Below are 12,911 nucleotides of genomic sequence, written 5' to 3'. Positions count from 1 at the left end.
CATTAAGGGTCATGACCTGCACGGCAGGCCCATCACAGAACTTACTTTTCAAAGACACCACTTGAGAGACAGATATTTGCTAGCAGTGTTTCTTCCTTAGCTCTCCCCTGCAGGCTAGTCTGTTATAGTTTCTCAGTTTAGAACATTGTTGCTGCTTTGTAGTTACATGACAGAATAATGTAACAACATAAATGCATCACGGTATATTCCCGAAAAAGAGACCACCGTAAAAATGACACTGACATTTGTACAGTATAAAAACATCCTCATTATACTGGCAAAAGCAAGATTTCCTTTTGTTATGCTCCGTGGCTTCTGAGTTACAGACAGTGTGAAAGAAATATTAGGTTTATTCCATAAACTCATAAATAAGGTAAGACTAAAATGAAAAGTTTGCTAAATGTAATATGAAGAAGCTGATAATAGTGTATTGATGCAACAATCCTTTTCCAAATATATTCAGACTCATATTCCTATATTGTTTTTCTTTATATTTTCTATGAAATCCTACTTGCAACTCCTGTTAGAGGAAACACGTAAAAAATTCTTTGTTCCCCTTTTTAAGCAGTACTGTAGCATACATTTTATGCCTTTTTAAGATCTCTTTAAAGAGGTACACGTGAAATAGAGAACTGAATTTACAGCACTGCAGTTTATAAAGTATGTGTGGTGGACAAAAAACACTAGCTTGCTTATTTTGCTGTAATTTTTTTGCAAGCAAGGTTTTGTATCAGAGGTTGAACAGCCCACAGCGTTTTGCCTTGCTTTTTGAAGTTCAACGTCAAGATTCTCAGCTGACTGGCTGTCATGTGATCCCACTATCGGAAGCAGCACTGAACAGCACAGTGGAAAGAGACATACTTTGAATATTACAGTACAGAAGGAACTACCTCAGTGCAATTAAGATTCAAAAATCTAAAAAAGGGGACCTACTGCTTTGTCTTCTCATTAGCAATGGCTTGGACCAACTACCAAATATTCCTAGCTGTTCTTATGCTCATCACAGGCTCAATAAACACACTCTCAGCCAAGTAAGTGGGCAGTAAGTTATTACGTTAGTGGAAATGTGTTGTAAACTGAAACAGTGCTGTCTAATGTTAATAGGTAGTAATTCATTCAGCTATAACAAGGAAATGTCATAACATTACTCCAGTTATTCGGTTTGTATATGTGTATATACTGAACTAATGTTTATAGCCCTGAATCACTTCAAAATTACTTTAGACAAATGTGGATGTATCTTGCTTGTCAAAGTATGTTTTATACTAATTGTCCCTTTTATAATGATAAACTGAATGTAACAGCCTGAGGCTTTAACCATAGTATCTGCAGTCATCTTCAAACAGATAATGGCTGCTAAGCAAAATATTGCATGTTCCCATTAGCTACATTAAAGCAATTTGCATGTATGAATTTTTTGACATGTGATTGAATGGAATAAGTAGAACTTGTTAATTTTATTCAATTATGTGTACAGGCATTTGATATAATACCTAGATCACATGTTTGTGTAACCACGTTATTCTGGTTAACAACTATCTACCCAGTTTATTTGTAACTATAACATTGTGTCTTGGACTGCTGTTTCAGAATGTTTTCAAGTGGCCTTTAGAGCTGACTGCTATTTTTTATTCAAGTCAGTCATGGAGAAAAAAGTGCATGCATGCTGTTACACTGGTATGTGTCTGAAGAGAAAAAGGAAGAAACAAAGAACTTCGATTCACAGAGCAAAATTATTATTAATTTTTACCAAAAGGTTATCTGCATAAAACAATTTTAACACACTGTGTTATTTGGAGAAGCATATTATAATGTCAAGTGCATGTTGCAATATTGTCAAAGAACTTACTGAGACATTTTATTATCTCCAGGAATGTTATAAAAATCACAATACACCATGGGAAGGGAGTTGTTAAAGATGAGACTTTTCAAAAACCCTGGCATGCTGACGGTGTCTATTAGCATTATTTAAAAACATAAACATTGTATTTATTCATTTTTAAAAAACACAATAGAGATGTGAGGAGATAACTGTCCCCAGTGTTGACAGAGGACTCATGTTATCTGAGAAAAATGAAAAATAAAAACAATTAACCATTACAATATTAAGCAACAGTAACAAACAGTCCACAGCTTCAGATGTTAATTCCTCTTCTGTGAAGGTACTGAAGAAACAAACTCAAACAGGAGCTGTGCAATGTTTGACTGAAAAAGATTGGGTAGATTGTAAGTGATGTATAATGTTTGCACCTGGGAGTATGTCAGTATAAATTGTGATGTAAAATGCTTGCAACTAGGATTGTGTTGGTGCGGTTTGTTTTCATTTGTATAAATGTATGATTGCCCATGTAGTAAGTGGTTTAATAAAGATGTTTCTTGTTTAAAAAAAGGAAAAAAAAAGCAAGAATTGAATAATTTATGTAATGATGGTTAGGTTATATGACATATAGCAATATATGTGAAGTAAAATGTTTGCTATGTTAATTATAGTGTGATTACTTTTATATGAATGTAAATTTCCCTCTGTCACAAGTGATAATTCAGTAAAGGTGTCTGGGAAAAAATATCCTTAGCTGTTTCAATACCAGTATCAAGAAAAGTCATGTAGATCCTCTACTCATTTTGCTTAACTACTGCCCCTCCTTTGGCTTTGTCCCCAGCACTTCACAACACTCCTTGTTCTTTAGGGCAGACTCACAGCCAGTTCAGGGAACTATTTAGTCTAAAAAGATTCTGCTGCAACTGCTGCAGAAAAAAGCATGCAAATCCCTACTCTTAGGCTTGACATGGGTTTGAGAAGGGTAGAACATGCTTTTTAAGGCTAGATGAGTTGTGTGAAAAAGTCACAGTTGTACTGGATTAAAGATTCCTGTTGGTGATATCTTATATTACCCTCACAAGTGTGATACCATCTTACAGAGGTAGGCCATAGATATACTATGTGCACTAAGTCAATCCTCTGTATTGCCAACTAGATGTCAGCAAGAACTTGACCAGTTCTTTATAACAGTTTAGGTAACCATTAGGGTCCAATAAGGCTTATTCTTATGGTTTCCTTTATGGGGGGCATCCTCTTCTCAAATATTGGAGTCAGCATCAATTTGCTGATGACTGCAAGCTTGGTAGAAATGTCCTTCCATCTATACTTTCAGCCACTACCTCATTCTTAGTGCAGAAAGAATTATTCTTTATAGATTATAATGCAGCATAATCACTTTTGAGAAGCTTGGCTTTATAAGACAAGCTATGACAGCCAGAAACAAGCAAGAAGAAACCAAGCATAGTATTTCCCCAGACAGGGTTTTTTGTATGTTACTGCAGGTAGTCTGACTTTATAAAGACATTCTTGTCAAAGGAGGTGTAGTTATCTCCGAATAGTGAAAGACTTGAAGACACCCAAAACAACATGCTTATTTTATATCTCATCATCATCTTCTTTTGGCTGTCCCCATTAGGGGTCACCACAGCAGGTCATCTGTTTCCATTTCTTCCTGTCCTCTGCATCTTGCTCTGTCTTAGGTTCATAGGTTCATAGGTAGGTATTGGCCCTGGGGCCTATACAAGCCCAGCCAAAAAGGTACCCTGGCTTTTGCCACCCAAGAAAATTATTTTCCTGTGCCACTGTTGAGCAGAGCCACAGAGGTGATCCCCGGGGTAAATTTCCTATTCCCCATCCAATCACCAAGATTTTTCTTGAAGAGTGCTAATGAGGAGCTTTGTTTGATATAGATAGGTAGTTTATTCCAGAGTATGGGAAGTCTCTGGGACAGGAATCTATCCCTCCGGCATGTTCTGCTTATTGTGGTGACAAGGTTTAGGTCCCTAGAGTGTGTAGCTCGGAGGGATTAGGATTTCTTTAACTGGATCATGTCCAACAGCTCTGGGTTTGACATAGCTTTGTATGTTAGGCAGATATCACCTCTGAGTAGGTGATATGAGACGGAGTAAAGCTGGAGTTTTTTGAGACGGTCTGCGTAGGGCATCTGTTTGAGGCCAGTAATCCTCTTTGTGAGGTATTTCTATGGCCTTTCCAGTTGTTGTAGATGTCTTGTGAGGTACATACCAAAAGGGGCATTGTACTCTATAATGGGTCTAATGAGTGATGAGTAGAGGGGAACAATGACCTCTTTTTTCCTGGATTCCTGACTACTGTGGCGATGTGATTATCAAAGGAAAGACTACTGTCCACCTGTGTCCCAAGGTCTCTTATCACACTTTTGGTGTTAAGTAGACTACTGCCTATGTGGTAGTTCATGGGTACAGAGTTTTTACCAAAAGGGATGACAATGCACTTTTTGGCATTGAGCTTGAGGCCATGGCTTTGACACCAGGCATCTGTCTCAGTGAGGCCCTTTTGTAGGATGTCCACATCATTAGGAGTTTTGATTATGGCTCCTAGTTTGCAGTCATCTGTGAACTTCGTTAGCCAAAGACCTTCTGTGTTAGCCTGTACTTCAGAGAAGTAGATACCAAACAGGAGAGGACCCAGGACTGAACCCTTTGTTACTCCACTTGTCACTGGTCTGAAGTCGGATTTGGAGTCTGCTACTTTCACAGTGTGGGTTCTGTCAGTGAGCCAGTTGGCAACCCATCTTGTGACATAGGAATTTATACCTAGTTTAGTGAGTTTATCTATAATTCCAGAGTGGGGGATGGTGTTGAAAGCCTTGGCAAGATCTAGATAGGGTGTGTGAACCACCTTACCCTTGTCTATGGCTTTGATGACTGCTTCAAAAAAGTCTATCAGGTTTAGGAGACATTATCTGCCTTTTACAAACCCGAACTGGGTGGGGTCCAGAGTTTGGAGATTACCAATGTCTTTGTTTATAAGTTCCATGATGATACGTTCCATGGCCTAGCAGACCAGGCTCGTCAGGCTAATGGGGCAGTAGTTTCCGGGGTCCGTGGTGGCTCCCCCCTTGTGGAGTGGGATAACCGTTGCTGTACGCCATTCAGCAGGCACAAAGCCTGAGGTGAGGCTATGATGGAACATAGTACTTAGGTGGGGTGCCAGTTCATTCTGTAGTTCATGTAGAACGCAGCCTGGGATGTTGTCTGGTCCGATGGATGCTGTGTTCTTGGCTTTGGAGAGTATGTCTTTTACCTCTGCAGCTGTGATTACAGGAACTTTGCATTCTTCTGGTATAGAGATGGGCTCTTTGGGGAGTGAGGGGGGGGGTAAAGTTAGCACTGAACCTATATGCCAGGATTTTGGCAATATCAGTTGGGTCTGTATATTTAGTGCCATTGTGCTGTAACTCAGAGCAGATCTGAGTGTTGCCATTGAGATTATTGACATAGCTATAGATTGCTTTGTGGTTGTCTTTAGAATCAGTGGCGATTTTGTTTTCGTAACTAGCTTTGGAGGATTTTATCAGGGATCGCAGCTTCTTACTGAGGCTGACCAGGGATCTCCTCCACTCATGGGATTTTACTCTCTTTTGCAAAAGTTTCTTCCTTCTGTTGTACAGTTTATTTATGGCAGGGGACCACTAGATTGGCTTCCTTTTTTTGGAGGATAGCATCTAGGTTCTGTTTGGGATAACATGATCCATGCACTCATGTAAGTGCTTTTAAAGTGCAATTGTGTAGGATTCAGTAGTCGTAACTGTATTGTCCATCTGCATGGGTGTCATGAAGTTCACCACTTCTGTCTTAAAAAGCATGAAGCTGGCGTTGGAGAAATTTTTTACCATGATTTCCTTAATGGGGGGTGGGGGCAGGATGTGGATATCTAGGGTAATTAGCTTATGGTTGGATCAGACCAATGAGGCATTGACTTCAGGTGTGGAACACCGGTCACTCATGTTGGTAATGACTCGATCTAGGATTTTGTTGCCCCTGGTGGGGGTATGGATAAGTTGATCCAAGGCATTGGAGTTTATGAATTCCAGAAAGGGTTGAGTGAAGGAGTTGGTACATGAGTAGTTTTCCCAGTTAATGGTGGGGTAGTTGAAATCACCCATTATTAGGGTGTTTGGTTGAACCGTAATATTTTCCAGTACATCAAGAAAAGAGGAGTGGGAATCCTGGGGCATGGTGGGTGATCTGTAGCAAGCTACAATTTGGATTGCAGTTTTGCCCAGAGTTAGTTGCACTTGGATAACCTCGGCTGCATTATGCTGAGCAACTAAACTGGAGTTGTGGATATCCTTAATGAATACGGACACACCTCCACCTTTGGTGTTCCGGTCCAGGTTACATGGTCGAAAGGTGTGGTATGAGTTATAGCCTGGTAGTGCATGAGTGCTCTCTGGAGCCTTGAACCAGGTCTCAGTCACTGCACAGATATCAAGCTTCTCCATTTTAAGTAGCTCCTCGAGTGAGTGCATTTTAAGATTTAGACTTCTAGCATTGAGTAGCATCACCCTCAGTTTTTGCTTGCCTGTTCCTGTTACGGTAGTGGATTTGTCATTTGAATCTTGCCTAAAAAAGGCATTATAGGGGCGGCAAGAACCTTAGCCAGTGTCTGGAATTCCAGGGGTGACAGGTGCATGCCATCTCTGGCAAAGCATTGTGGTCTGTCGACCATGTCATCCCAGGCAGACAGATACTGGATCCCTTTAGAATGGCACTAGAAGCTAGCCAATTGTTGAAGTCAATCATTTTGTCCTTGTACTGTGGCATCATTCTGGGTGATGGCAGAATGCTACTCAGGGCTAGGGTCATACCTGCCTGGGCTACAAGATCAGAGAGCTCTTCCATGTCTCTTCATGTAGTCCAGGGAGGTACGTCTCAGGTCACTCACACCAACATGGGCAATGACAGAGTCACATTTGTGCATGTTGTGGAGTGACCTGAGTGCGTGGATTATGTGGCGGATCCTGGCACCCAACAGGCAGCTGACAGTAACCTTCTCCTTGTTTAGCCTAGTGAGTGGGACATCAGTGTGCCTGACTATAGAGTCACCTATGACTAGTGTGTTGGGTACGTTGTTTTGCCTTATTAGCTGTGGTTGAGTGGCACACTGAGTCTGTGGGCTATGTGTCATTTGGGTTGTGTTGGGGGGTGGAGGTTGCTTGCATTTCTGCTTTAGAGGTCTCTGTTGCTTGAGCAGATTATTATTGAGAGCCTCCGTGAATGTTTTTGTGTTTATATGTGTGGATTTTGGTGGTGTAGATTTAGTGAGACTATGTGATGAGTGTGGTGTGGTGCAAGTGTTTACCTTCTCCTCTTGACTGTCAAGTTCAGTCTTGATTGGAGAGAGCTTTACCTCCAGTTTGTCTAGATAAGTGTGTCTCTCACAGGTTGTAGTGTTGGGTGGAAGGAGGAGAGGGTTGTCTGTGTACATGAGGCAATTTCTACATTGCCCCAAGATGCCCAGATTCATCAGATAGACAGGAGAGAACACTGGGAGCTGACCCTTGGACATGCTTGAATAAAAAATTATTTTCCTCTAGATAAGTGAGGAAAGTGAGTACAAGAGCTGTTTTTCTCTAAGCAAGTGATGAAAGTAAATACCAAAACTATTTTCCTCTAGGTAATGAGGAAGGTTATTTAGTGCTTACAAGTTCTGAACAAGTGCTGATCAGGAATAAGCAAATTCAAGTGTTAAAACTAAGAATCTGTATCTGGATTAAACTAGTTACAGGAAAGGGGGAAATAAGTGCAAATGCGGGCTTTTAAATCAGAAAGTTGAGAGAGATGGAAAAACTGCCCAAACGGCCAATAACTACAATTTCTGGGCCAGAACCACTCCTTATGTGGTAAATAGATTACCTAGTGCTTACCACTCCCACTGATAAGCTAGAAGGCTTCCCTCCAACACAGAACGCTTGGGGGGGCTCAGAAGCTTACATACAGTCCTGGATACAGCAAATCTGAATCTGGACTACACTAGTTACAGGAAAGGTATTTTTTATATATATGTATATATATATATATATATATATATATATATATATATACACAGAGAAGAAGCTAAAACACCAGTCAAAACAATTCAAATGGAGTGCAAGCTAGCACACGAGTATGTAGCAGTGTTAGACCAAACAGTTTAAAAAATGCAATTAAATTAAAAATGACTAAAAACAAGTGCAAAAGGAGTGTATTAGATAGAATGAGGTAAAGAGATGGGACTGGGGGGAGTGTCCCAGATCAAATCTACAGTGGGGGCGGGCAACTGCAAAAGCCTCCAAATTTAAACAACAACACAGGAATAGGGAAGGTGGGTATGGGAAACCCAACACCTTCAGCAGAGATCTGAAAAACTATACAGTGAAGCAAAAATAACAGTGCACAACTCTGAAGTCAGCCAGCAATGATATAAAATTAGTCAAACAACAATTACCAGTACACAACTCTGAAGTGCCAGAAAAATATACTCAGATCTGTATATCTCCAGATAGTTTGAAGAGCACTCTGTCAGGACACAGGAAGGCTCCCACCAACCACCTGCATGTCCTCTCTCACCACATCCATAAACCTTATCTTAGGCCTTCCTCTTTTCCTGTTGCCTGGTAGCTTCATCCTTAGCATCTTTTTACCAATATACCCAGCATCCCTCCTCAGAACATGTCCAAATCAACGTAATCTTGCCTCTCTGGCTTTGTCTCCAAACCTTCCAACCTGGGCTGACCCTCTAATATACTTATTCCTAATCCTGTCCACCCTCGTCACATCCAGTGCAAATCTTAACATCTTTAACTCTGCTACATCCAGCTCTAACTCCTGCCTTTTTGTCAATGCTACTGTCTCCAACCCATATAACATAGCTGGTCTCACTACCGTCTTGCAGACCTTCCCTTTCACTCTTACTGGTACTCGTCTGTCACAAATCACTCCTGACACTCTTCTCCACCCACTCCATCCTGCTTGTACTCTCTTCTTCACCTCTCTTCCACACTCACCATTACTCTGAACTATTGATCCCAAGTATTTAAACTCATCCACCTTCACCACCTCTACTCCTTGCATCCTCAACATTCCTCTATCCTCCCTCTCATTCACACACATATATTCTGTCTTAGTCCTGCTGACCTTCATTCCTCTTCTCTATAGAGCATATGTCCATCTCTACAGGGTCTCCTGCACCTGTTCCCTACTCTCACTACAGATTACAATGTCATCTGCAAACATCATAGTCCACGGAGAGTCCTGTATAATCTCGTCTGTCAACCTGTCCATCACCATTGCAAATAAGAACAGGCTCAGAGCTGATCCTTGATGTAATCCCACCTCCACCTTAAATGCATCCATCACTCCCACCACAGACCTCACCGCTGTCACACTACCCTCGTACATATCCTGCACCACTCTTACATACTTCTCTGACACTCCTGACTTCCTCATACAATACCACAACTCCTCTCTAGGCACCCTGTCATATGCTTTCTCTAAGTCCACAAAAACACAATGCAGCTCCTTTGACCTTCTCTGTACTTCTCCATCAACACTCTTTCCTGGCATGAAACCATACTGCTGATCACTAATCATCACGTCCCTTCTTAACCTAGCTTCCACTACTCTTTCCCATAACTTCATGCTGTGACTTGTCAGGTTAATCCCTTTGTAGTTGCTACACCTCTGCACATCACCGTTATTCTTAAAAATTGGTACCAAAACACTTTTTCTCCATTCCTCAAGCATCCTCTCACTTTCCAAAATTTCTTTAAACAATCTGGTTAAAAAGTCCACTGCCATTTCACCTAAACACCTCCATGCTTCCACAGGTATGTCATCTGGACCAACAGCCTTTCCTTTCTTCATCTTCTTCATAGCTATCCTTACTTCCTCCTTGCTAATCCATTGCACTTCATGATTCACTATCCCCACATCATCCAACCTTCTCTCCCTCTCATTCTCTTCATTCATCAACTCCTCAAAGTACTCTTTCCATCTGCTCAACACACTCTCCTCACTTGTAAGTATGTAAGTATGTTTCTCTCATTATCCTTTATCACCTTTACCTGGTACACATCTTTCCTAGCTCGGTCCCATATACACACACATATATATATATATATATATATATATATATATATATATATATATATATATATATATAAATACATACATACATACATACACAGACGTATAGTTAAATAAACAAAAAGGTTCATAGATGCATAGATAACTTGCAGATTATTGGTACCTCAGGAGGTATAGAAGCCTTGCCATGCATTCCCATGAAGATTTTAACCCTTATATTTTAAGCGCAAATAACCAAGAGGTATGCAGAACATTTATATGTTGTCCCCATCCATCAAAGACAAGGATGATAAACTAAAGGTGAATTTGCTTTTACTCATCCGGTCATTCAGATTACAACTGAACAGAGTAAGAGAAGTACTTTGAATTAGGTCAAGAGGATGATAAATCCAAAGAAGGTCATTCTCTGATAAATATCTATCCCTCCAATATGTTCTATTTATGTTGCAAAAGGATTTAGATTTCTTGAGGGGGTGTTTCTACCCCCACTGGAGTTATGAATATGCAGTAGTTTTGACATGATCAGGTTTACTGAGGTACTGTACAGGAGGCAGAGATAACTTTTCAGTAGCCTTTATGACACCAAGAAGAGCAATATGGTTGTGAAATGGTCTGCATAGCTTTTATGATTAAGGCCCTTGACTTTCTTAGTAAGAAAGCATTGTGAGCATGCATGTTGTCAGATGTTCGGAAAGGTACTTATTGAATTGGCCAGTATATTCAATGATCACCTTGATGAGTGCAAAATGCAGTGGAATGATCACATCCTTGACTTGGACGCCATACCTTTAACAATAAGTTGTGCAATACGAAAGGACTTTCTTACAATAGTGGATATGTGGTAATCAAAAGACAGTTCATTATCTACAGATCGATTTTCATGAGTGTGATATTAATGTGATAGTAATAAAGGACGTCTTACTTGCTGGAGGATACTATTATACATTTCATGGCATTTATTTTTAGGCTCTGGCTTTTGATACCTGCTATTGTTTTGCAAAAGCCCTCTTGGAAGATGTTGGCTTCTGCTGGGGAGTTTATTATGGCACTAATTTTACAGTTATCTGCAAAGTTTTTCAGCCATAAACTCTTAACAGTAGCTTTGACTTCTGAGAAGTAAATGCTAAAGAGAAGTGGCATAAGGACTGAACCGTGGGGTATACAACAAGTGACATGTCTTTTGGAGGACTGAACCCTGGGATACACCACAAGTGACAGGTCTTTTGGAGGACTGAACCCTGGGCTACACCACAAGTGACAGGTCTTTTGGAGGACTGAACCCTGGGATACACAACAAGTGACAGGTCTTTTGGAGGACTGAACACTGGAGTATGCCACAAGTGACAGGTCTTTTGGAGGACTGAACACTGGGTAACACCACAAGTGACAGGCCTTTTGGAGGAGATAGAAAAGACCACCCTAATTTCCTGGGTTCTGTTTGTGAGCCAATTTGCTATCCAATGAATTACATAAGCATTGATGTTTAGTTGAGATAGCTTCTCTCTGATACTCAAGTGTAAGATGGAACTGAATGCCTTTGCAAAGTCTATACATGCTGTGTGTACTAAGTTTCCCTCAAACATTGCTTCAGTAACTGTCTTAAAGAAATCAACTATGTTAAGTGGGCAGCAGGATCTGTCCTTGATAAATCCAAGCTTGCTTGGGTTGAGAGTTTGTAGGTTTCCTATCTTCTTATTTATTAATTTCATTATAATATCTTCCATAGCCACACAGATGAGGCCGATCATACTAAAATGAGTCTATAATTTTCTGGGCTAGTTGATGACCCACCATTGTGTAAGAGTATGACGGTTGCTATCCTCCATTTGTATGGCACAAAGCCTGTTTGGAGGCTGACACAGAATAGTATCTGTAGGGGATCTGATAGGTCCTCTCTCAGGCTGGCCAGTAAGTAGCCCTATAGGAGCAGTGTACATGGCCTTGGATTGTATCTTAAGGACTTGTTCATGGGAGACTTTAAGGAGGGGTGTAACTGCAAGTAGGAAATCTAGGAATGGAGGAGGGCAGAGGGGGTGAAATTAGAAATAAATGTATCTGTTAGTAAATTGGCTGTGTTCTCTGGGTCCAAGTATGTGATATAATTTGTTGTTAGCTCTCTGTAGTGCTCAGCATTATTTCTAAGGTTTCTAACATAGTTAAAGATATAATCCAACTAGTGAAATGAATGTACAGAGCAGGGAATCCAAAACACTCGAAGCCGGTACTGTCACGAAAAACACTTTATTAAATGCAGAACAACTAGCTTAAATACTTATTTTAGGCGCCAAACACTAATTGTTAATATAAATCATGTTCACAAAGTACAACTCAGTTAAAATACCTTGCCACAAGACTTTTGATACACTAAAATGTTATAAAAATAATACAAACTTGCTTAACTTCTCCCTAATATTCTAAATAATTTTCTATAGGATGTGTACATCATATAAAAAGTGTTTAAAAACTGTACTAATGCTATATAAATATACTTCAAATACATAAAGTATTGCATAATAAAAAATGGATGAAATACTATACTATTGATTCACAATTGGTAGGTACAGAGTGTATTTGTCCTGAAAGCATGAAAGATCTTTATAAAACTAGGGCATACTGGTATGGTGTACCTGCTAATCTATCTTATAAACTGATCCAAATAGATTAAGAAATAGATTAAGTAATACATAGTCTATTAACACAAACTACATGTGGCGTAGATTATAAGATATATACATACTGTAATACAATAATTAAGATGGAATAAGGTAGAATAAAATACAGATCCTACAATCTCAGTTCAAGGCTAACAAGGGTTTAATACTAATGAAGTCATTGATCCCTGGCTTTGTAGTGGCATCAGTGCAAATTTGCCATCTACTGGTTCTAAAGGAACCAGCAAATGTGGACGTTGTAATCAATGCAAATTCATAAACACCACACCTACCATCAGATTAGAGAATATTATGCATACTAAGATAACT

General features: G+C 40.0%; 1 protein-coding gene across 1 annotated transcript in view; it reads left to right on the top strand.

Annotated features, from left to right (window-relative positions):
• Nucleotides 1-814: 814 nt before the first annotated feature.
• The window catches only part of SLC35F6 (solute carrier family 35 member F6), an 802,941-nt gene continuing 790,844 nt past the window's right edge, over nucleotides 815-12,911 (top strand). Inside the window, exon 1 of the mRNA XM_044062685.1 lies at nucleotides 815-1,031. Within this exon, the coding sequence (XP_043918620.1) occupies nucleotides 955-1,031 (77 nt within the window). The 5' untranslated portion in view covers nucleotides 815-954. The remainder of the gene's footprint in view (nucleotides 1,032-12,911) is intronic.

The sequence above is a fragment of the Protopterus annectens genome, chromosome 2.part1, assembly GCF_019279795.1.
Source record: "Protopterus annectens isolate FY-2018-M chromosome 2.part1, PAN1.0, whole genome shotgun sequence".
NCBI classification, from domain to species: Eukaryota; Metazoa; Chordata; order Ceratodontiformes; family Protopteridae; genus Protopterus; species Protopterus annectens.
Note: the sequence above shows the minus strand (reverse complement) of the source record. Positions and strands in the feature narration are given on the sequence as shown.